The 25,650-nt window shown below is 43.8% G+C and overlaps 1 protein-coding gene across 2 annotated transcripts in view; it reads right to left on the bottom strand.

The window, feature by feature from the left end:
- Positions 1–1,866: 1,866 nt before the first annotated feature.
- The window catches only part of lars2 (leucyl-tRNA synthetase 2, mitochondrial), a 65,899-nt gene continuing 42,115 nt past the window's right edge, over positions 1,867–25,650 (bottom strand). Inside the window, exons 13-21 of one of the 2 annotated variants that reach the window (XM_080767136.1) lie at positions 19,020–19,118; positions 16,017–16,154; positions 13,299–13,402; positions 11,183–11,365; positions 10,542–10,711; positions 8,025–8,102; positions 7,758–7,869; positions 5,488–5,615; positions 1,867–2,539 (exon numbers count right to left, since the gene is read on the bottom strand). In XM_080767136.1, the coding sequence (XP_080623262.1) occupies positions 2,360–2,539; positions 5,488–5,615; positions 7,758–7,869; positions 8,025–8,102; positions 10,542–10,711; positions 11,183–11,365; positions 13,299–13,402; positions 16,017–16,154; positions 19,020–19,118 (1,192 nt within the window). In that variant the 3' untranslated portion in view covers positions 1,867–2,359. The remainder of the gene's footprint in view (positions 2,540–5,487; positions 5,616–7,757; positions 7,870–8,024; positions 8,103–10,541; positions 10,712–11,182; positions 11,366–13,298; positions 13,403–16,016; positions 16,155–19,019; positions 19,119–25,650) is intronic. The other variant, XM_080767135.1, reaches the window with a different exon arrangement.

Here is a 25,650-nt window from a genome sequence, read left to right as displayed (position 1 = left end):
AGATACGTGACAGATTACTGGTGTGTATCAAATGACAAAACAACTGCTGCTTACCCAGTCAGTCAAGTGCTGTCGCCTCGGTCACTCACATCGGTCCCAGTTCATGAGCTGTGTGTGCAGGTGTACACGATTCATCACATCGCAAGCACTGTAACTGCCAGTGTAGTATTTAGGATACTTTACTGCACCAGTGCAGTAAAGTATCTAAATACTACACTGGCAGTTACAGTGCTGCGATGTGATGAATGTGTACACTGACACACAGCTAATGAATGGGAGTTGTGAGTGACGAGGCGACAGCATTGTGACTGGAAGCGTGATTGACGGCGACAAGAGATATTTGTGGTCAGTTTGAAAACGGTCCCATAGCCGCATTAGGGGCCCCTCCGACACAGAAGCACTTTGGAACCCGAGAACCACAGAACACAATGGTGATTCTGTAAGCCACCCGTTCCCAAGCTGCATCAGCTCCAGACCTAAAAAGATACATTTGGTCACCACCCACCCCAAACATACAGAAATCCATAATTACAGTACTTAAAGGGGAATAGCACTCATTTTCAACATTGTACTATGTCATAAATATACCTTAGAGTTGTTGTGTGAAGAAAAAAAAAAGTCCCCCCATTCTGTGTTGTCTAGAACTGGAGGTCTTGAAAGTACATCTTTGTGATGTCACTGAGATGTACTTCATAATGTTACAGATTTTTTTCAGATCTCCAGTTCTAGGCAACACAGAATGGGGGGACTTTTCTTTTATTATTTCCACACAACTCCTCTAAGGTATATTAATGACAGTAAAATGTTGGAAATGAGTGGTTTTCCCCTTTAAGCCATATTTAATAATGAAAATAGCAGATCTACATGTACAGTAACAGATCTTGTGAGCGTGTTGACCTTTTCAAGGTTTTGTTTCATTCATGGATTATTTTGTATTGCATCCTTTTGAAAAACTTTGTCATTGTTTGATATCCTTTTATTTCTATTTTTTTTAAATCTTTTGAAATGAAAAAGGGATATTTACTTGCGATCCATAATATGGGTCTGCAACCCACTATTGGGGAAACACTGCAGTAAACTAAGCCAAGCAGACCACAGCGGTCCATTGGCTGCCGTGCTGGACCGATCATCACAATACAAGTCCATGTATGGTTTCTTCAGACAGCAGTCTGATAAGGGCAGCTACAGACACAGCGGCAGGCAGGCACTACCGATAAGCCCGGGCTAAACACGCTTTAGATTGAGTGAGCCAATCCACTTCCACACAGAGCAGACAAGACAGGCACAGAGCAGACAGACAGGCACTGAGAAGATCAGGCACAGAGCAGACAGGCAGGCACAAAGCAGACATGACAGGCACAGAGCAGACAGACAGGCACTGAGCAGGCAGACAGACAGAAAGACAGGCCCGGACGGGCAGGGCAGAAGAGGGAGCGAGGCGGGAAGCTGTCATGGTGCGTTAAGGTGTTTGTGAAGCGTATAACGAGGATGCTGCGTAACCGGAGTGGTGAGACGATGGAGGAATGTGACTCATGTGTGGAATCTCGGTGGGGGTCTCGGGTGTTTGTTTGACGTCAAGAGGGGCCCACTGATAATGTCACACATCGATGCACGCTGTCGGGCTGTCTTATCTCCTTATTCTAACCTTTTCTATTTTTTTCGTAAATTAATTGATCATACTACACCGCGTTTTGAGCTTGTCAATCGGCTACTTTTGCCATTTTGAAATTTGAACAGTTTTTTGACATATGAGGTCAACACCTGACGAACATCACTGATGCTGCATCTTCTACAGTATGTTCGCTAAACGGGAAAAGAGACAGAGGTCACATGTTGTCCAGAAGCTTAACGTCGACTCGTCCCTTTTTATTTTTCATTTTCAAAAATAGCACTAGGAAAAAAAGACTCACTTGTAGATCTGCTAATTTAGAAGTCTACACGGCAAAAAAATGAATAAGTGTCCTCACAGTCAAATTAAACTGCTCACAGTTTGTGCACGTACCGACACTCTTAATTCTGAAGAAGAGTATAAGACCATGTTGTGTGGATACATTAATGTATAAATGAAATATTATAATAACAGTTTGAGGAGTCCATTTATTTTACCTGTCTTGACCAGTCTGTCCTGCATCTTATTTACAGTGGAAGTGCGAGCTCTTTCTCTTTCAAAGATGAAAAACATATATATTTAAAAAAAAAAACATTAATAAAATGACCATTTATATTTACATTCTTGACATTTTGTACAAAAGGTGGGTTGATTCTATCGTACAGTCCAACGTAAAGAACCAGAAGTCCACCTTTCTGACGACGTACGCAGTTTTTGTTTTCGACAGGCTTTGCTGTCGCTCTGCAGATGTCACTCGTCGACCAGTAGGTTGATAAGCGCGGTCCTCTGGGACAGGACGGCTCTCTTGATGCTGCGCTCTCCCAGGACACTCCGTCCCAGAGCGCTGTCCACCACCAGCTGCAGCACCCGCTCGGCATCCTGGGACATCTGCACGGGCACCGTCACCGTTCCACAGAACCGGTTGTTTACCTGAGGAGCAGATGGAGGTTACGTTGTTGAAATTCTTCCAAACCCTCCTATGTGGAGTCCTTAATTTAGTCCTTAAGCACATTTTTTGCTTTTTTTTGTATGATGACTTTTTCGTTTTTGTTGTTAGAGGTGAGATTAACCTTATAAACCCCACAGGGTTTGTGTAGTAGCAGCTCAGACCCTCTCCCTGAAGAGAAAAAGCCTAATATCTCACCTGGCGCCAAGGAGGGATTCCCTCTTAGGCTAGAGGTTAAGATTTTTGGCTTTAGAGTTCCTTCGTGCGCGGGAGACCCACGTTCAAATCCTGGGCGTTACATACGGATATTAAAACTGTGTTAGTGTCACTGGGTGACCACCTTTACTATTTAGTCATTAAATCCCGGCCCTTGAGCACGAGACAGCCTCTGTTATTCACGTGGCAATTAAACTACTGTCCTCCGAGCTGTCCTCATCTTGGCTTTCCACATTTCACACCAGATTTGTGACGACTTGGTCACAGCTATCTAGGGACGAACAGACAAACATCAAATTGACCATTATTTACCCAGCTACGCTCGCAAGAAATACACAGAGTCCGTGTAAACAGAGCTATTTTAAAACAGAAGGAAGGGTGGTTGGTTGGTCTGCACTACTTTGTTGAGGACACATGCTGCTTCAAGTGTGTTTATGAGCCTGTGTCTCCGACTGACTGTGGCCCAAGCAAGAAGCTCTATCCCCACTGGGAAAGGACAATTTGTATGTGTGTATACAACTGCTTGTTTATATGCACAGTAAAAATGTAACTCTTGAGACTACAAATTTGTGGACTCTCTCAGAGTTACAAAGGGATCATTTAGCACAGAGGATTTTACTGTGTCGGCATATGATGATTAAGTGTGTGTGTGTGTGTGTGTGTGTGTGTGTGTATAAGGCTACTCTAACCTTGGCCTGCGCTGTGGGACAGACCCAGGCAGTGATTAAAGGCCAGAGGAAGTGAGCTTGGCTCCGCGGGACCGCGCAAGGCCACATGAAAGCTTTCCGAGCGAAAACCAACGACAACGTCATCGCACGAGCGCCCAAGGACTGCTCCTCTGATACATATGTGTACGATCGCATGCGTGCGAGTATGTGTGTGACATTGTGCGCGCTCGTGTTTGTGTGTGCACGTGGCCGTGTTTGAGGGGCAAGGGGGGCATTCGGAGCACTAAGACGTTTCATCTGTCGAGGAATGCAAGCGAACGAAAACAAACGCGGCGAGGAGGAAATGAAAGTGGGGATATGAAAGCCGCACAAACCCAGGGGTTCAAGCCGTTCGGCCAGTGGGGGTTTTCCTTTCACTGGAATACGCACACACGCATGCACACACGCATACACACACACACACACACACACACACACACACACACACACTAGTCAGCTGACTGAGGAGAGAGAGAGAGAGAGAGAGAGAGAGAGAGAGAGAAGGGGAGGGGGGGGGGGATTAGTGCCGTTTGGGCATTCAGCCATTACCTCTGTCGCAGTATATTGCCTCAAAGAAACCAGGATACCAAGTGGACAATGAACCGTGAAGCAAACAATGAATGTTGGACAGTGTGATGAGCGACCAGTGGGGGTGCAGGTGGAGGTATATTTGTGTCCATGCATGAGTGAGCATCAGAATGTGTATGTGTGTATGCGCAGCAGAGACCCTTTGATCTGATTGCAGCTGACTATCTTATCCTGCCCTCCACAGCAGGGAAGCCTAGCGGACTGGCTTTGTACTCTGGGGCACGCATGCACGCGCACATACACACACACACACAATCCTTAACCATTTTGTCATTGTAAGTTGTAAGTTCTCTTTCTCCAAGTCTACTATTACTAGTGTACCAAGTATAGAAATTGAAGCACGCACGCACACACACACGCACACACACACACACACGCACGTTTGTGCCAATGAGAGTGAAAGAGAGAGAACGAGAGTGACATGCTCTGTAATCATTCACCACTTCTCTCCAGACTGAAGATGACCAGCCACTTGACATGTACACAAGGGTACCACCTAGCCTTGATCACACACACGCATAAACGCAATAGCGCGTGCGTGTGTGCTTGTGCACGTGTACACACGCACACAAACACACTAATCATAGGCTCTGAAAATTACAGAGTATGAGTGCAATCTTGGAACTGTTTGGGTTTAAGAAGCGGAGTAAAAATGTCAGCTCATGTGAAGAGCAAACGTGTGCATATAGGAGGACTATTATTAGAGTCACGTCTCTAGCACTTGAAAGAGTTGGAAAAGATAACCTGCCAGAAGGTCTGCATGTGTGAGCGACAACAGACATAAATTACTCAATGTTTAATGACGTTTAATAAATTACCTCAAAAGGTCGCAATCCTTTTGTAAGCCATGATGTGCAAATGACAAAGAACAACATCTTCTATCTATTTATGAGCTATAGGCTTAGTCATACTTTATTAGTCTCCCTACAACCCTCAACTCGCAAACCTCCTCAAACACACCAAACCAACCTGCGCACCATGGGCGACCGGGCCTTCTGCATTTTTCTGGCGTGTGATGTTTCTTCTGTTTTTATTTTATGCATTTGCACTTTCTCACGAATGTAAAGTGCGTTATAAATAAAATCCATTATTATTATTATTACTCATATACTGTACATTGAAGACAGCTTGGGTTCAATGTCAGGTTCATTTTGTCAAAATGACATTGCATCCATATCCACATTCCACTATAACATAAAAATATGTAAAACAGTCACACGTGATTTTCATTTGGCAAAATGACCTTTGACGATGATCAATCTGGAAAGGTCAAACTCAAGGCCACTGTCCACTGTCAACCCCGTTATATTTGTTTCCTTGTCAAATTAATTTAAATTTGTGGAATTAAATAAAGAACAACAATGTGTGTGTGTGTGTGTGTGTGTGTGTGTGTGTGTGTGTGTGTGCGTGCGTGCACAAACCTGTACACGGAACTCCACAGTGTCAGGGACCTCCAGGTACTGGGGGTCTACGGTGGGCCAGGGCTGCTGCAGTACATCTCCACCCCGCCTGAGGAGGGGGCTGAGGGGGTTGTTCACCTGGCACAGACCTGTTGTGACACACAACATTTTTCTCTGAATCCTTTCTCAGATTGAGGTCGATGTTAGCGGCCCTTTACTAAATTGTCGCTACCTCGTGGTTACAATATTAAAGCTTCTGATGACTTATAAAAAGGTAGCCAGATTAGCTTTAGCCAGTTTTGGTCTTCATTTGAATATGTGTCTTGTTTTCCTTATATCTATTCTTCTTCCCCTTTCCTGAAAATTGTAAATGATGGGAGTTGAACAAAAAATAATTTCGCTCACTTTCTTTGCTCTCTTTTTTTAACACCTGCCGCATGAGAATAAAGTTCTGCATCCTTCCTGTATGAGTTATCTATGGACCTTAAGGACTTTGTTTTGCAGAACAGAAACTGTGGCAAAACAGCAGCTTAACCTCTGACTTGGAAAAGAAAAGTACACATCCCAACAGCAGAGGAACGGGAAGGATGTCAGCTTCCTCTGTCCTGCGTGTCTGCGCGCACACGTGTTTGTGTGTGTGTGTGTGTGTGTGTGTGTGTGTGAGTGCACGCGTGTGTGTGTATGTGCGCTGTGGTGGACTGCAGCAGAGGTGCCACAGCCCTGATCTCTTGTCCATGAATACGACTTCACCTCTTGTCCAACTCGTCACGTCAGATGCACAAACACGTGCGTGCAGTGTTGATTTTGACAGCAAATTTTGACTTTAGCCATCTGAAATTGTTTGTTTGGTGTCCGTTTTCTATGGTTTACTATAATAATTCCTTCTCCACAGCTTTCAAAGAATGTCTTAACACCGAGTTGAACTCAGTGCAACAGTTCTGCAAGGTTTATAATTATACATGTATATTTATAATCACGTGCTTCATGCCAGTTCTGCTGCTGTACCAGACAGAGAGAGTAGAGTGGAGAGAGACATGGGAGGGAGGGGATGCCACATGTTGTTGGGATTCGAACACACGACATTGCAACTCCATGGATTACATGGCTAATAGCTTCCGTTGTCCATATACACGTGTGTGTATCAACGTCAGGTCCAGGGACCGCCAAGGGTACAAATGGACATATATATGAGTCTGTAACTCAATAAACATTGAGGATTTTACAGTATCGATCGGGGGTCCCAGAGATGAGAAAAGAAAAAAAGTTTGCCGATGACGAAAAATGTTCATCGACAATAAAGATGATTCTGATTCCGATAACACTAACACGCTGAATGTTGAATGGATTCAAATGTGAAGCGCTACAGTGTTTATGAAATGACATCAGCAGGGTGTGGTGTAAACAAGAAGGCCTCAATGTTAAAAAAATATATTTTTCTTTTGTCAGTGTGTATTATCAGACTTCAAACAAAGCATGAACAGCATACACAGCCAAGTAGAAAAATACACAAAAGTAGCTTGATTAAACAAATTTTGACTTTAAGGTATAATTGGAAGGCAGCATAGGCTCTACAATTATGCAATCACAACTCTCAGCGCTGCTAGTGCAGTGAGTGCACACACTGGGAAGTGGGAACAATTACAACCAAACAACACAGGTCAACGTGACATGACAGGCGAGTACCTGCAGTCATTATTATCTGCTGCCAACTAGGTAAGTGGACGTACAGGATGAGGCTGAATAATTGACAAGGCTGACTGGAAGGCTGCGATGCAATGCAATATTACTTCTACTACTACCTTACTACTACTACTACTATAAATCAATTGAAACCATTGAAACATATATAAGGCCGCCACTGACTTGATCATATTTCAGTGTCACACAAAAGCATCAAAAGTAGCAAATCTACGATCTAAGAAAGACGGTGTGACACGGCGTGCTTTGAGCTCGTCGTTCTGCTACCGACAGAGACGTTAAACAAGTGACGCCTTTATTGGCCAGTCCACATCAGCCTCTCCATCACCACAGAACCACCAAGTCAAGAGGAGACAGTGAGAGTAGGGGACGACTGCTGTTGTGCTTTACGGGGAACACGCATAGCAACCAGTCTGGATTCTGTCTGATTCAGGCTGTGACTGTTCCTTGTGCGTTTGCATGTCTGACAAATCAATTATTCAATCAATCAAAGTTGTGTGATGAGATAACATTGAAACTGACTCCTGCTTTGTGTGAGTGCAGACGTGTGTGTGTGTGTGTGTGTGTGTGTGTGTTTTGTGAATGACACCCACCTGTCCAGAGTTCAGAGGTCAGATGGGGGGCCATGGGGGCTGTCATCACACACAACACAGCCAGAGCCTCCTCGAACTCCACACTGTTCTGCACCACCCTGGCTGTCACAGCCTGACACACGCACGCAGACACACATACAGACGCACACATTTAAAAAAGTGGTCATGAGTGTGAGTGAATGTGTGTGCACGTGTGCGTGTGCATGTGCATGTGCATGTGTATGTGTGTGTGTGTGTGTGTGTGTGTGTGTGTGTGTGTGTACTCACAGTCAGTGTGTTGGTCAGACCCATCAGGCGGGAAATGGCCGCGTTGAACAGGAAGTCCTCTGTGAGGTGGGCGGTTACCTGCAGACATCACCATGCCAAACATCAGTTGCTACCTGATACGTCTGTCTGTCTCCTTGTTTTCTTGAGACATATTAATGAAATCAATATGAGACTAGACATGCCACAAGATGGTGCTATCAAGTCCCTAAAGCCAGAAAGGGTCTATGCAGCACACAGTACTGTATAGACTAGAGCCATGGCTGAGTGGAACAAACTACCAGCTATAATCACAAAAGAAAAAACTAAATCAAGTTTCAAGAGACAATTGAAGAGGCATCTTGAAACCCAAAAACTGTAGGGCGCACGCACGCACACACACACACACACACACACACACACACACACACACACACACATGATCATGATTAGGATAATATTTTCAATTTTATTTTATTTATATATCCTGTATATGTCCTGTAATGTCATTCATGTCGAATGTCATGTTTTTATGTTCTGTGTGGACCCCAAGAAGATTAGCTGCTGCTATGCACCAGCTAATGGGGATCCTAATAAAACTCTAAACTGTCTGTCTGTCTGTCTGTCTGTGTCTGTCTGTCTCTCTGTCTGGAAGTGACCCTACGCCCGACGTACCAGCTTTGATACATGCGCAGTCGCACACTGCACTGCTCATGTGAGCACAGGCCTTTTCTACACACACAGTTAAGAACACCCCACCATTCTTACACTGTGACTGGCAGGATATGACCGCCTGATAACAAACCACACGTGAGCCCTGTTGCGAAGTGACTCCTGCATGTGCTCGGAAGCCTCGTATCTGCACTGCTTTCCATTGATGAAACGTGTCTCAGAAGAGGGCTGTGGACATTTCAGAAGCCCGCCCAACAGTGGCATGAGAAACACTGACGGGTTCAGACGTGGGGACCGGGTTGCGCTTCATCGCAACAGAACAAGCGCAATTATGCAATGACTGAAGTGTAGTGACAATGCTTGTGTGCTTGTATCTGTTATTTTCAAAATACTTATTTTGAAAACTTGAAATGGGACATTCTGCATAATGAGTACTTGAACTTTATTAGGCACTTTCAGTACATTTTGATGCCAACACTTTTGTACTTTTACTCAAGTAAAATTTTAATTCCAGACATTTACTTGTAACAGTATTTCTACATTGCAGAATTGATACTTTTACTTACCGGTAAGTAAAATAAATAATATTAGTAATTTTCCACCACTGATGATGATTCTCACCACCATTAAGTAAAAGGACACTGCCGCCACGAGCAATCATTGTGCACCTCGGCATGCTGGGAAACGACCCTTTTAGGCAGAGCCCTTGGGAGGAGTTTTTTTTTTTTTTTGCCGGGCAGATCAAAGGACAGCCTCTTGCCTCCTGTAAAAGCACCAGACCCTCAAGGGAGGGTGACGAGGGGAGGGTTTAGACTAGTGAATTAAAAACCTTGCAGTGAACAGGAGGGCTATTTATACAGCGGAAAAGCAGTGAGGCTGGATTTAAAACACATTCTCATTCCCAGCATCTCTCGCCCTTCATTCCACGGGTGTTCAGTTACCTGGGATTCTACAGGCGTGTCAACACTGTCAACAACAGGCCTGTGTGTAAATGACTGACGCACAGCTCACCTCTGGACCAGTGGCCACTGAATTCACCACTGAATTAACGCTGTTTATTTTGTCGAGTAAAACCGATCAAGACCACCCTTTTTCACTGACAAAAAGTAAATCAAAACTAAGCCATCACGACTAAAATTATAAGACTAAATATAATTGACAATTTCGTCAACAAATAAAAACTAGACGAAAAAGTTAGAGAGGGACTAGTGGAAAAGAGATCTAGTATAGAACTATAATAGACAAGTCATGTCGGGGGTCGCCACATCTTTGTGTGATAGGGATTATGGAGTTTAGTTTTTGAGCGGCGCTCCTATGCACAGCGTTGTGTGTCTGTATGAGCACGGAATGTGCTCAGCTGATTTATTTATTTTTACATTAACCACTTGAACCCTTGCATCCCTATTCTGGGGGGGGACGGGACGGGGGACGGACATTAGCCAAACATTATACGATCAACAAGGTTTAGTGTATAGTGAAAAAGTGCAGACCAAGTACAAAGCCAAAGGTCAAGTTTACAAACAATTGTGGTTTTTAAGTGGATAAATGTCTGAAAACACACATTTAACATGAATCCAATATGTAGTGGGGGTCCCTGCTTTATCTCTCTCTCTCAGCTATGGGGTCCTTGGCCTGAAGACCCCTGCTCTAACCTAACCATAATTAAAACACCTATATTCAAAATCTTTAGGTTAGAATTTAAACCTGGCTTTTTACATTGGAAAATAATAATAATAAAGTCTTTCATAATGTGTCTTCATATGAATCTGCATACTTCAGATTCTTCAAAACAAGTGCACCAGAGACATCTAGTGGTCAGAATTAATTAAAGTTGAAATTGTTTAGAATTTTGTATTAACAGAGTCATACCTCTTGAATGGCATAGTTCTTGTTGGTCCAGATGCGTGTGACCTCGGCCTGGTCTTTGTTCTTCAGCCTGGAGGGACAGGGGACGTCCCCCAGCTGACGGGCTCCCCTCAGCTTGGACACCAGCTGCCACAGACGAGACTGCCAGCGCAGAACGCCTGGCAGGGCGTCCGCTGCAACACACACACACACACACACACACACAATATTCGTGAAATTAATTTGAAAAAGTGTTTGAAGTTCAGTGCCACAGACGAGACTGCCAGCGCAGAACGCCCACACACACACACACACACACACACACACACACATATATAGTGACATTAATTTGAAAAAAAGTGTTTGAGGTTCTCTTTAATATATGATGTTTATTTTAAGAAAATCTTTTGAGAAAAATAGTCCCGAATACACTGTTTGGGAAACAGCGTAATGCAGAACTTTCCCCCACTTTTTGTGGGTCGAAGACACATTGTTATCGGTCCCCTTATGTAGTGAAAATAGACGATCTACAAGCGCACAGTGCGGTGTGAAGCATCACGTTGTGAGCTTGTAGATCTGCTATTTTCACTAGTTTAAGTCCATTTTGGGTCACTCAGGCTAAAATGTTTAGGAAGCAGTGGTATTACAGTGTGTGGTGGACTCACTCTTGGCGTCCCAGAGGATGTCCTTTTCGGGCGGCCCAGCATACAGGAGGTAGAGTCGTACCGTGTCGATACCGTACTGCGAGACCACGTCCTGCGGGTCCAGGCCGTTGTTCTTGGACTTACTCATCTTCTCCCAGGTCACGTGGAGGCGCTGCTGGCCATGCCGTGACACCGCCTCCTCGCCTGCAGCCAGGGGTGGAAAAAGCACTCAATTGTTTTACGTTTAGCCTGTGATTGACGCTGGCGTCGACTGTTCGCTGCTTCACCTCCCAATGTATGAATGAATGAATGGACCATTGTAAAGCACTTTGAGCCCTTGGAAAAGTGCTATGAAAATGCAATCCATTACTTAAGTAAAAGTATCAATACAATGTAGAACTACTCTGCTACAAGTAAAGATTCCGGAATTCAAGTAAAAAGAGTAAAAAGTACAAAAGTATTGGCTTCAAAATGTACTTAAAAGTACCAAAAGTATTAAGTACTCACTAAGCAGAATGTCTTTTTTTTTATGTATAAAAATATTTTGAAAATAGCCGATCTACAAGCTCACAATGCGTCGCATTGTGTTCTTGTAGATATGCTATTTTCAAATGGCCGAAATGTAAATAGGGCTGAAGTTGTTGCTGTATGTTTTGTAATATAATAAAAATAATCTACAAAGTAACTAGTAACTAAAGTTTTCAAATAAATATAGTGAAGTAAAAGTAAAAATGTTGGACCTGAAATGTAGTGGAGTAAAAGTAAAAGTATTCTAAATGGGAAATACTCAAGTAAAGTACAAATTTCTCAAAATTGTACTTAAGTAAATCTACGTAGTTACTTTCCACCCTGCCTGCAGGGGACAGTGTCGGAAACTCAGAATGTACATTTACTCAAGTACTGCACTCAAAGGACCACTTCACCCCGATGCGTGTTGAAAAGCATCCATGTGTGCTTTGTCTAGGGGGCCACCAAGAAGGTCGGCGTCACCAACTTTTGAACACACCAAGGCCGAATAATATTAACCACCTCCTATCCAGCTGTGGCCAACAACACGTTTGAAGAAACCAAGAGATTTGTGACACAAAATCACTCGGAGGAAGATGAAGGACAGGTTTTTCCCTCCTCGCTCTCTGGCACCGTCTCCAAGCTCCCGTTTATGTCTCGTTACCAAGGCAACAGAGAGAGTGGAGGAGGAAACGACTCTCTGAACGACGGCGGTTCAGAGAGACCGCTCTTCAAGCGGAGGTTCATGTCTGGGAGACGACGCTGTGGTGCTGATGGGTTGTTTAAAGTGCTGTCTGGGAGACGACGCTGTGGTGCTGATGGGTTGTTTAAAGTGCTGGGTTGTTCTGTACTTCAAAAACTAAATTTTTCCTTTCGGAAATGTCTTTGTGCAGTGGTTAAAAAGACAACAAAATGCATGGATACACAGATACTATATTTATAAAAAGACTATATAAACTATTTTAAAAACTAGTGCTTAAAAGCATAATATATATTAAAGTCAATTCTATATATAAGTGCTACTAATATAATATACTGTGGGGCGCCCACTGGCCTAGCGGTCCAGGAGCATGCCACATATACAGGCTTTGGCCTGACAGCGTGTCACATTTTCAAGTCCTGTTAATGACGACCTTTGCTGCGTGTCTCTCCCCGTCTCTCCCTCCCCCTTTCCTGTCTGTCTACTCTTCACTGTAACTATCAATGAAGGCACAAAGCTAGCTGAGCCCCTTTTAGTGAGTTTTGAGGCTCTGTATTGCCGGCCAGAGGGCATTAGTTCGTACTGGGTGTCTGTTGTCCTCAACTATTCGAGAGTCCATCTTTAATGTCCGTTTCCTGTGGATGCTGCCGAGTGGCTCCTGGTTCCTCCCAATGATCTTGCCTAACCACCCTAGATAGCCTGCATTTATTCTGCACAGCCAAAGTGGACCCTAACTCAGATGAAGATGGTGAATGAATTAATGAAATAATGAATCAATCAATCAACCAATCAATGAGGGAGCTTTGGTACCTGGTTATGTTCACATTATTCTCTGTGGTGGTACTGGTCACTGTGGGCCAGTACCTCCAGAGATGGTGAATGAGAGGTACTGTACCTCCACAGATGGTGAATGAATGAGGGGTACTGTACCTGTGAAGTCCACATCGTCTCTGTGGAGGTACTGGCCACTGTCGGCCAGCCTAAACGTCTGGCCCTTGATCAGGCCCTGCACCAGCAGCTTCTTAAAAGGTTCCCTGAGGGGTGTGGGTGGTGGGAGTAGAGAGACATGATGAGATACATAATTAATGCACATCCATGCATGCACACATGTGGCTAATGTTCTAATCTAGACAAGTGGTTCCCAATATTTAAATTTTAAGGACCCCCAGTTTGATAATGCCCGACAGCAGCTATATAATTAAATCATCAAATGTCAAGTAAAATGTCATGTTGGGGACAGCCGTAGCCCTCGGCATGGAACGGTTAGGGGAGCCCCTGCTCTGGAGTGACCACACTTCACTGGTAAAATGTGAAAGCAGCACAAAGACATTGCACCATATTGGCACCCCTATTGTTGAAGAACCTGCATTGAACAGAGCAACCCACCCCGCCGCCCAATTCAGTGTTTTTACTCCCCTTGAAAATTGCAGACTTCTTTTGTTGGTTTAGATTCGAGTGCTTTTCTTTTCTGCTTAAAATCAATAAAGAGATTTGTTAAAAAAAAAGATGCACGCACACTGAAACTTCCTTCAGTGATGTTACCCCAACACGAAAGCAAGCAATGAATTGAATTTTTAATGAATTGCATTTTTATAGCGCTTTTCCAAGTGCTCAAAGCGCTTTACAATGGTTAATTGATTCATACATTGGGAGGTGAAGCGGCGAACAGTCGACGCCAGCGTCCTCACTTCCCACATTCACACACCAATGGTGGAAAGCTCACACCAACCAACTCATTGGAGGCAATGTAGGGTTCAGTGTCTTGCCCAAGGACACTTCAACATGTGGACTGGAGGAGCCGGGATTGAACCGTCGACCCAGTGATCATTGGACGACCTGCTCTACCTCCTGAGCCACAGCCGAGAGCAAGTCTCTTACTCCTATGTGCAATGCCCCAAAACAGGCAGTGTATCAAAAATAATGAATATAGATAGGAATATAGAATGGTATAATTCCATTCCAAATTTCGTGCCAAATGTTTTGCTTCAACACTTATCCAGAGCATAGCATCACGCTGCAGCACGTTGTGAACTTGTAGATATGTTATTTTTCTCACGTTCGGTACACATTAGGCTGCAATCACAAAGCCCATTCTGCAAACTAAATGAATAGCCAAAAACAATGCAAAAAAAGACAGGACCATTGATAAATTCCAAATCTTTTCAAGGACTGGAAAATGTTTTTTTGTTTTTTTCTCAATTCAAAATATTTACAGGAATTTCATGACCGTGGAAACCATAGTGTAGAGTGTAGACTATGCATTGCAGATGGCATTGCCTAGTCTCGAGCACAGCAGAGAAAGGAAGGGGACTACTGAGTGCTGAAGTGCAGGAGGAATGGTCGCAAGCTCAATGCCAAGACAACTAAATGACATTTAACATGGACTAAACCACTGCCAGCGGGACGGTGCTCAAGGTAGTTGAGGACTTAAAATATCTCTGTGCCTGGACTGGACTGCCTCAATGGAACAGGATCTGAAAGTCCGAAGGGCACTTGCCTGGAATGCTTGTATTGGATGAGGATAGGGCTGTCACGATTACAAATTTAAGTTGATGATTAATTGTCATGTGATTAACAATTAACGTTATTGTGATTAACGATTTAATTGTGTGTGGCATTAAACATTGGAACGTTACAAATTTCTTTTAGGCTTCATAATCACAAATTGCACAGGGAAGATATGACAAATAACTTCAATATACAAAGAAATAACTGATGAAATAAAAAGTTCTCTCGGAAATAGATCTACACGTGTCGTAAGCTTGGAGATCTGCTATTTCTGCTATTTTTGAAAGAAATGTTCGCGACATGGAAACGATTGACGATTATGCAAAAATAATTGCATGAGGTACAGCTATCCAGTTGTCCCGAGTTGATGTTGGCTACTCCGCACTCCCGCATCGCGTATATGAGCTTGTAGATCGGCTATGTTAAGTGCACGACCAGCACAAAACTAAGTATTAATGTGTCTTTTTGGATAGTTCACTCCCAAAATGACATTTATTTTTCTCATTGATTACTCACGCCATGGAGCCTTGAATTCATGGAGATTTTGTTATATTTGTTGTTATATTACTTGCCTATAATGTGATGACTGGCGGAGCCGACTTAATGGATATGGGCATCAAAAACAAAAACATCAAAACACGACAAATCTCCATTAATTCAAGGCTCCATGGCACGGGTTGACACTAAGGTCTCAGAGGTCATGCCCACTTGCCCGAATATAAAATGATAGGTAAAATGTACACTTGTAGAACAAATCCAAACGATAACAGTCACAGTCACTTTGAAAAACAGAATGAGTGCGTCTGCTAAAAAAAGTGTATTAATTTCATGAATAGCCAACAACTTTTAATGAAGACAGAAGAATGCGCTTGCCCGTCGGACGATCTGAAAGCAAACTCCACTTGCCGAATGTTTTATTTACATGCACACGGGCAGTTGGGCAACCGTTAGTGTGATGGGGTCATTTTTGGGGATGAAAAAAGTTTACCTGTGTGTCACCAGGCCCTGGTCCTAGCATTAGGTTACCTGTGTGTCACCAGGCCCTGGTCCTAGCATTAGGTTACCTGTGTGTCACCAGGTCCTGGTCCTTGTATTAGGTTACCTGTGTGTCACCAGGCCCTGGTCCTAGTATTAGGTTACCTGTGTGTCACCAGGCCCTGGTCCTTGCAGAAGTGACTGAAGAAGCGTGCGTAGTACAGGTGCATGACGGCGTGCTCCTTCCCTCCGATGTACACGTCCACGGGCAGCCAGTGGTCCACCAGGGGGCGCTCAAAGGGCCTGCGGGTGGGGGACATGAGAGGTTGGAGCACAGCAGTGGTACTCAAACATTTTCTTTTTGTGTCAAGGACCGCCAAACTGATTTATATTTGGCCGCAGACCCCCAACTGAGAATGTTTTTTGTGCATGTGCATGCGCGTGCATGCGTGTGCATGTGTTCAGAGAAAAGTCAGTCTGATATCAGAGATTCTTATTCAGGGTTTAAGTTATATTGTGATTTTACATTTAAATCTTTTACCAAAATCAGTGCTATTGAACACACTTTACGTCTGCGTGAGGGTTTTTAGAATTATCGAACCAATTAAATGTTTAAAAAAGGCTTCCGACTAAACTCCATTGGTTCCTCAAACTGTTGTGAAAACTGCGCAGCGTATCATAGGCTCTTCACTGCCAACAATTGAGTCCATCTACAAGCAGTAGCTGCCGGTCTAAGGGCTGTATTTTGCGTGTCTTAAGTACCAGGTCTTATTCCCTAACTTGAGTAAACTAAAGACCTGGAGGCGTGATCAATGTCATTTGGCTATTCTGAGTGTCCAAAGAGCATTGATCACGCCTCCAGGTCTTTAGTTTACTCAAGTTAGGGAATAAGACCTGGTACTTAAGACACGCAAAATACAGCCCTAAGGCTCTTAGTATCATTAAGGATGCCTCCCACCCCAACAACAGACTGTTCCACCCCTCCTATTCACAGAGGCCAAAGGGCTACAGATGCCTCAAGACCTCAACCACCAGATCCAGAAACAGCTTCTTCCCCTCAGTCATTATCCTCTTGAACTCTTTAACCAAATGATAGTCCTCTGCTGCCCCCCCCTGCCCCCCCCCCCCCCCCACGCAACATGCAAGTATCTGACAATGTATACAAACTTTGATGAGGCAGTAATGCTATTATTTTGTACATACAGGTAGTTGGTTTCTGCCAGCAGAGATATACTGTTTGTAGCCTCTAGGGGGCACACTTAATCCAACACAGAGTGGAAAGTGAACTGCTCACATACAAGCCCAGTTAGTGTCCCAGAGGTTCATCTCTCACTGTTGTTTTTCACTCTCATACAGAAAGACACAAATAATTATATAATGATGCTGTTGGGCAGAAACCTCCTAACTCCATATTTGAACTTGCTATCCCCCCTCCCCTAAATTAATACCCTCTAGTAGGTCATCATTTAAGAGTGTCGCACAAAAGATTAGCAGATCTACAAGCTCACAACACCTCACAATGCTAGACATTGTGTGCTTGTAGACCAGCTATTCAGCTGTCCAGAATTGATCTAAAAGTGTAATCTAATGTAGACCAGTGGTTCTGAAACATATTTAGCTCCAGACCCAAAAAGAGATATTAGACATTTGGGACCCAAACTAGTGAAAATAGCAGATCTACAAGCTCACTAGCCTGTTGTGAGCTTGAGGATCTACTATTTTCAGTACTTATTTTTATTCATTAAATTATTAGATTTTTGGTTAAAACATTATGAAATACTTTAGAAAAATGTTGAATATCTTTTAACTGATGATTTCTTTGTACTTTTTACTGTCTGAGGATGTGAACAGGCGATAGAAACCAACGTTCCTTCCCTTCTTCAGGTTGTGTTCCTAACGAAGGCAGTTACAGCTGCCGAAATGTTGGTTTTCATTGCTCTGTGTCCAGAATAAAATATTGTCACTTTGGCTACCAGTGTGACGCCAAAGACCATCATCTGGATCCCCCTGCCGTGGGGCGGGCGGGGACACACACACTCTCACACACACACACACACACACACACACACACACACACACACACACACACACACACACACACACACACACACACACACACACACACACACACAAGGCCTTTGGTGGGTGTAGCGTTCCTGTGCAGGATGTGAACAGGCCAGCTGAAATACCGTTAGCCATGATGACCCATGCAGTACTTTATGATGCTTTTTATGACAGCCTCCTATCTCTGTGTGACACCTTACAGTTACACTACCCTTGGTCTCTCTGCCTGTCTCTCTACCTGCCTGCCTGCGTGGCTGCCTGCCTGCGACAGTTTATTTTGTTTGTAAATTGATGCTCTACATCATCCTCCAAGAGTGCTGCTCAAAAGTAGGACGAAATACCAGATCTATAAGCTTGTACTTATTTTCAATTATTTATTTAAATTTTTTTTTTAAAATAAAACAAGCGACGGTTTTGGACATACGAGGTTTCCACTCGACAGCAGTCGGAATTGTCTCTTTCTGTTGTGCCATAATCTGAGCGGCGGAGAGAACAGAGGAAAAGTACCAATCTCCCCCCCACCCCCCTGTCTCTCTTAAAGCAGCTTAACAGTGAGGTCAGGGCCACTGCCGGGAAATTTATCTCTTTTGTCAAGCTCTGGGTATCACCAGCCTCCCTGCAGGTGACTGGCATGGCTCTATCAACGGAACGTTGGTTGTGTGTGTGTGTGCGTGCATGTGTGCAACTGTGCGTGCGCGCATACAGTATGTGCTTGTAGTAGTACTATACTTGCAACGGGCTAAATGTCCCCACAGGTATTGAAGAATTTGAGGAATATAAATTGTGAGGCTGGTTTTCTCGGTTCTCGCAATAGAGCATGTCAGGCCCGCCCCCTTTCAGAACGACGAGTGGCCCAGGAAATTATTCTCCATTCATTTTCTCCATAGGCTCCCGACCAACACTCACCCCAGCCCGTAGGAGTAAAGCTGTGATTTAGTGGTTAATTGAAAAACACAAGTGCAGTGTGTGTGTGTGTGTGTGTGTGTGTGTGTGTTCGTGGGGGTGGTCTCAGCTCTTGTTATACAAGAAGAGGGGCTCAAAGTAAAAAAAAGCTTGTGGAACCACAGCTTTAAGTCAGGCCGAGCCTGTGGGCAGATGACCTACCTGTCCTGGTTGTGGGGGTCCGTGTATCTGAAATAATACCAGGCTGAGTCCACAAACGTGTCCATTGTGTCCGTCTCCCTCCTGGCTGGCCCTTTACACCTGCAATAGAGAGAGACTGAGTCTCAGTTTGCATACTATAACACACACACACTGTAAACGGTCTTCTGCTTTAGGCAGATGCAGTATATCATCTCTGTCAGGTGGAAACCCCAAAACGGTTACTTTTCAGGATTCTAATTAAAAAACAGCAAAAGCAGCAGATCTACAAGCTCGAAACAGGTTGCGTTGTGGCGGGTTGGCGGGTGACCAATAGCACATAAAAGTATGAAAAAACACGAAAAGTATGGAGATAATGTGTGTGTGTGTGTGTGTGTGTGTGTGTGATCACTGCGTATCACGCATCGGTCTGAGCAGCCCACCTGGATATAAGGCGACAGACACAAAAACAACTAGAAGAAGTTCCCCTCGGGGCACAGGTCTCCACCAGGATTGATATTTGGATAAAATCTGAAGGACTAATATAAAACAAGTGTTGCAAATAAATGGGCCTCCTGGTGGCGCTCGAAGAGGCAGAATTGAAAAATGCATGCCAGACGTTTAGGGAGTGTGCAAACCAAGTTTTACGAATGGGCCAGATATACTGTAGCGCCAGGGAGTGTGTGTGTGTGCAGAGTGTGGCTGCGATAAAGTCAACGGTGCCAGAGATTTGCTGTCCACAGACGGACGGACAGACAGACACAAACACACACACGGACGGACGGACGGACGGACGGAGGGAAAAACATACTCTCTCCCCATGCCTTCGGCCTGGTGGAGACAATAATCAACTCATAAATTCTATTTGGAGCAACATCGACATCGATGGACTGCTATGAAAGTAAAGTAAGTACGTACATGTGTGCCGTGAGATAATGGGATTAGCAGAGAGGGGCAAAAGGCTTTTCAACAGATGTGGTAATGGAAGCAGCTGCCCACTCTACAGTAGAAAAGCCTCATCTCTGCTAGCTAGAGTGGTGAACAACACAATACATAGTTGATGTCTATTCTATATACTATATTCTCTAGTGCTTCTTGCACATTTCCACTAAAGATATCATTGAACTAATCTTACGTACATACTTATTTTAAGAGCTTTATTATACAGTACCTGCAGTTCTACCTATACTTTACTCGATTAATGCCAATTAATTAAATCTCGTAATCTTGCTTTGGCACAGTGGGGTACAGTTATTCACAAGATTTTCTCGTTTCAGCGCAGATTGTGTTAACTTGATTTCTACATGTATTATCCATCGATATTGTCTCTGCCTGGTAGATCTGCCTGGTAGAAACCTCAAATAAAAAGTTATTCAACAAAATGTGTTTAGATTATTTGTAGGTTTACTTCATTACATACAGTATTATTGCTTTATCATACTATAATTCTAACAATGTCTGAGTGTCTGTCTGTGTGTGTGTGTGTGTGTGTGTGTGTGTGTGTGTGTGTGTGTGTCCGTGTGTCTGTGTGTCACTGTGACTGCCGTAACTCCTTACTGCCTGCACCAATCACTCCACTTTTCACACAGGCATTGACCATATGAATATGGAGGGCGTAACGAAGCCCTTTTTCGATTTGACACATTAATGATTATTAATTAATGTATTAGTCAATTACAAATGCACCCGGGCGCAGTACCCCCCACGGCCACAAGGGGGGGGGGGGGGGGGGGGGGGGGTAAGGGCTAGTTATTATAACTTATCACATTGTATTGTCATGTTAGGACAGTCTCTGTGGATTCCAATTGATTCCATTTGTACGCTGCAGAGTTCAACGTGGTGAGGGACATTAGCGGTGGGAAAGAATTATGGTTGGTTTCAGTGACTCGAGTCATTTCGTTCCCGTTCACAAAAAAGGTTAGTTCCAATGATGTTCTGCCCTCAGAGTTTAGTTTAGTCCAGTGAGGACAGAACAACATCTCTCTTAAGCCAGTAAATACGTTGCATTTTGCTGCCGGCGATAACTTTCAAGGAAGTCCGTTCCCGCTCACCAAGGAGAACGAATCACTTTTTTAAACGAATCACTCGCGGACGTCACAACAGTGGGAGACACAACAGGTTGACGTCACAACAGTGGGAGACACTACAGGTTGACGTCACAACAGTGGGAGACACTACAGGTTGACGTCACAACAGTGGGAGACACTACAGGTTGACGTCACAACAGTGGGAGACACTACAGGTTGACGTCACAACAGTGGGAGACACTACAGGTTGACGTCACAACAGTGGGAGACACTACAGGTTGACGTCACAACAGTGGGAGACACTACAGGTTGACGTCACAACAGTGGGAGACACTACAGGTTGACGTCACAACAGTGGGAGACACTACAGGTTGACGTCACAACAGTGGGAGACACTACAGGTTGACGTCACAACAGTGGGAGACACTACAGGTTGACGTCACAACAGTGGGAGACACTACAGGTTGACGTCACAACAGTGGGAGACACTACAGGTTGACGTCACAACAGTGGGAGACACTACAGGTTGACGTCACAACAGTGGGAGACACTACAGGTTGACGTCACAACAGTGGGAGACACTACAGGTTGACGTCACAACAGTGGGAGACACTACAGGTTGACGTCACAACAGTGGGAGACACTACAGGTTGACGTCACAACAGTGGGAGACACTACAGGTTGACGTCACAACAGTGGGAGACACTACAGGTTGACGTCACAACAGTGGGAGACACTACAGGTTGACGTCACAACAGTGGGAGACACTACAGGTTGACGTCACAACAGTGGGAGACACTACAGGTTGACATCACAACAGTGGGAGACACTACAGGTTGACGTCACAACAGTGGGAGACACTACAGGTTGCCGCTGACAACAAACTGAGAACTTATATAAGAAATAATTTCCGTTCAAGTGCATGTAATCATGCTCCTCGCCTCCAGTGGAATTTTCCAGCACAACCATCAGCTCGAGCAATCAGGATGGTCTGACACCGGTGTCCTTTTAAGCTTTACAAACGTATTTTCAACGTCTACTATGTGATTTACTGATATGTATTTTTGTATTATCATCCCCAAGGGGATCTTTTGCTCCTCCTGTGTGTGTGTGTGCAATAACGTTGTATTGAATTGAGGAGGAGAGAGAGGGGAGGGAGAGGGGGAAGAAAAGAGAGAAGAAAGAAACGAGAAAAGTTAGGAAAGAAATTAGCAGCACAGAATCTATAACTGAATATGAATAATGACTGCATAATTATTCCAGCTCATATTACTCTGGAGAAGTGGCCTATGATTTTGTGTGCTTGTGTGCGTACGAGATGTGAGTGCGTGTGTCAGAGAGGGAGAGACAGAGAAAGAGAGAGAAAGAACGATTGAAACAGAGTCCATCTGGGCACTGATGGAGGTCATGTCCCTGTCGATACGGCTAGCCGATGACAGGCTGGCACCAAATCCCCTTTTCCCTGTGCCCTGATCACCAGCTGTGCCAACAGGGACTAACTGGGCGGCGAGGCCTTGCCTTGGCGCCAGATTTGTGCGGTGTTTGTGTTGGAAACAACTCCCCTCCCCGTTTATCAAAATTAAACAGCAGCCTCGCTCAGTGCACACGGCGCGTTATCTGTCGACCGCCGCTTTCACAGCCTGAGGGACAGCCACAGGAGTCAAATTGACAATTTAGCCCATTTAGGCCTGAGGCCGATTCTAAAAAAGTTTTCTGAAAAATGTATATATTTTTGAGTGGTGCAACCACTACAAGGAACAGCAATGTCCGTGTACATGTGTTCACCAATGTATGTATTAATGAGCACGAGTATGACTGATTACCAGTAGGGACGCTGTTTGCCAGAAACAGAGAGCGAGAGATAGTATTAGTGCTGCACTGTTGCCTGCTAATGTACAAAACTGGGTTCCAATTTAAAAACAGCAAAAGTGGCAGATCTACAAGCTCAAAATGCTTGTGGATCAGCTACTTTTTGATACTGTGTGATGCTGTAGTATGATCAAGTAAGGCATTCATTTATGGAAAAAAAAGTTTGAACATGGAGATTCTGAACGACAGCAACAACTTATAGTAACAACTAAAATGACAACAATAATAATTATTATCATAAATAAAGGGGCCATGGAATGCAGCAATAAGAAAAAAACGATATGCAATATACACAATAATAAGCAATAGAAATATATAATTGTATCATTAAATTATGCTAATCGGATACACAGTATCTCTATAGTCATGTGATCAACACAGATTTGTCCGATTTCCATGTTACATCCCGATTGGCTAAGATCCATTACATGAAATTCTGCATGCACATCCCCCCCCCCCCTATGCAGAGGGGTAAATCCCACCCTTTTCACATTGGCCTGTTATAGCGCCACCAGCAGGTCGATTTTTGAAAAACACATTTTTGGAACAAATTGCCTCAAATCATGAATGCAGTGTCCATTTGCCATCAAGGCGTAAGAAGAAATGGCCCGCTTTTCACATTGGCCTATTATAGCACCACCAGGAGGCCACAATAACCTACCTGACCTGGCAGAGACCCGTGCTCAGAGGAGAACTTTTTCTGTTATGTCTGCAATCTGCATAGTAGCCATGCATATATCCTGGTCAATAGCCAGCGTCAATAAAAAAAGAAAATATTTACATGGTGGGAAATTCTTCTGCACAGTTAAGGCGCTGAGTGCCCATGCCTGTGAGACTAATGTAATGAGTCTTGATAGAACAGAAAGCCTCCTCCCAGTCATTAAGGCAGTGCAAAACCACCTGACATCCTGACATTAGCTGGGTCTATAATGAGATATAGTCTCGTCATGTCCGTCTGTCCTTGGCTTCTTTCTGTCGAGTCTTTTTCATAAATTAATGCCTTATTTTATGCTTTGTCATAATGATAGTGTCAAGCAAATAGTAGGGGGGGAAAAAATAAAAATCACACCCGTGTGAACCGAGTGGTGCAACTCCTCTCTCTCTCTCTCATTAGCAGGCAACAGTGCAGTACTACAGCACCCCTACTGGTGCTCATTAACGTCACATAGGTGCATGACCAACACATAGACGAACACATAGGTGAACACGGACATTGCTGTTCCTTGGAGCGGTTGCACCACTCAAAAACAAATGTAGAAAAAAATAAAAAATAATAATGTACAGCTTTTACAGCTGCTATTTTTGTTTTGTTTTTTTTCTGAAAGTGACAATTTCTTTTCATAATGGCCTAATGAAATCCCCCCGAGAAATAGGACTTTCAAGATTGTCGATCTGCTGCTTTTGTATCTGAATCCTGAAAAGTTTTGGACCGTTTTGGACATATAAGAGACGACGTAAATCTTCAGTTTTTCTCTCACAAATAAAACTTCTCTCACAACCCACTTCCGCCTGCCATCTGATCCCCTACACCCCCCGCCGCGCTGATCCGTCTGGGACAAGGGTGACGGGGAGGAAGTATAAAGGCAACAGGTTGCCTAGCAACAAGGCTAAGGTATAGTGGGGTTAATATTTTGAAAGGCAGGTGTTATTTCACACACTGGATTATAACCAACCCCCACTCGCCTCCTGCCTTCCATCACAAATGATGAATTAAAAAAGAAAATAATAAATTCACAAGGAACAGTGAACAGGAACAGTGGAAAGAATGGCACACAGGAGAGGTAAAGCGAAGAGTCAAGAACCAAAATATAATAAATATATAGAAACCAAAATGAACACAAAAAATTAAATTAAATTAAATACTAGATATCTCCACTGAATCTCTGATATGTACAGTTATCAATAAATATAGACTACTGCGACTCCCTCCTTATTGGCCATATTAATGTGATTATGATAATTATGATCATTTTACTCGAATTGACTTGTTTAATTTAATCCCAATTATATTTCTTCTTTTCTTTTTAGTTGGTATTTATTTTCAATTACAACTATTATACCACACCACACCTGAGACAAATGTACAGCGCGCGGGTGTGTGTGAGTTATGTGCGTGTTGTGTGAGTGTGCGTGCGTGTTGTGTGCATGTTGTGTGTCTCAAGAAAGCGTAATCTCTACAGAAAAACAGACCTGGATCTGTACTTGGTAAATGTTTGTGAGTTTATGCTTCTGAAAGTGTACATTTCTGTGTTGTCATGCATGTGCGCGTGCATCCATGTGTGCATGCATACATAAGTGTGTGCGTGCGTGCATGTCATGGGATTAACCAAAGAGGAGCAAAAGGCTCTTCAACAGATGTGGAAGCAGCTGCCCACTCTACTGAAAACCTGAATGATTATTATGAATGGTGTGTGCGTGTGTCTTGTGTGCGTGCGCACGTCACACGCGCATGCGTGCGTACTTGTATTCCTATACTTGTGAGGGCCAAATGTCCCCACAAGTATAGTAGCATTTGAAAAAACAACTTTGTGAGGACAATAAAAAATAGATAAAAAATCCAAAAGATTGGAAAATATTAATGTTGTGGTTAGGACTAGGACGATTTAAGCACAGATTAGATTTGTAAATCAGCTACTTTCGGCTTAAACACAGCCAAGCAGACCAAGACAACACAATTCACAGACAGTGCAGGACCGGAGACCAGATAATCAGCACACAGGAGATGACTTCCTAAAATCCCTCGTCTCATCAAACTCTTC

This window comes from Protomyctophum bolini (genome assembly GCF_963924005.1).
Source record: "Protomyctophum bolini genome assembly, chromosome: 7".
Classification (NCBI taxonomy): Eukaryota; Metazoa; Chordata; class Actinopteri; order Myctophiformes; family Myctophidae; genus Protomyctophum; species Protomyctophum bolini.
This window is presented reverse-complemented; position numbering and strand designations above follow the sequence as displayed.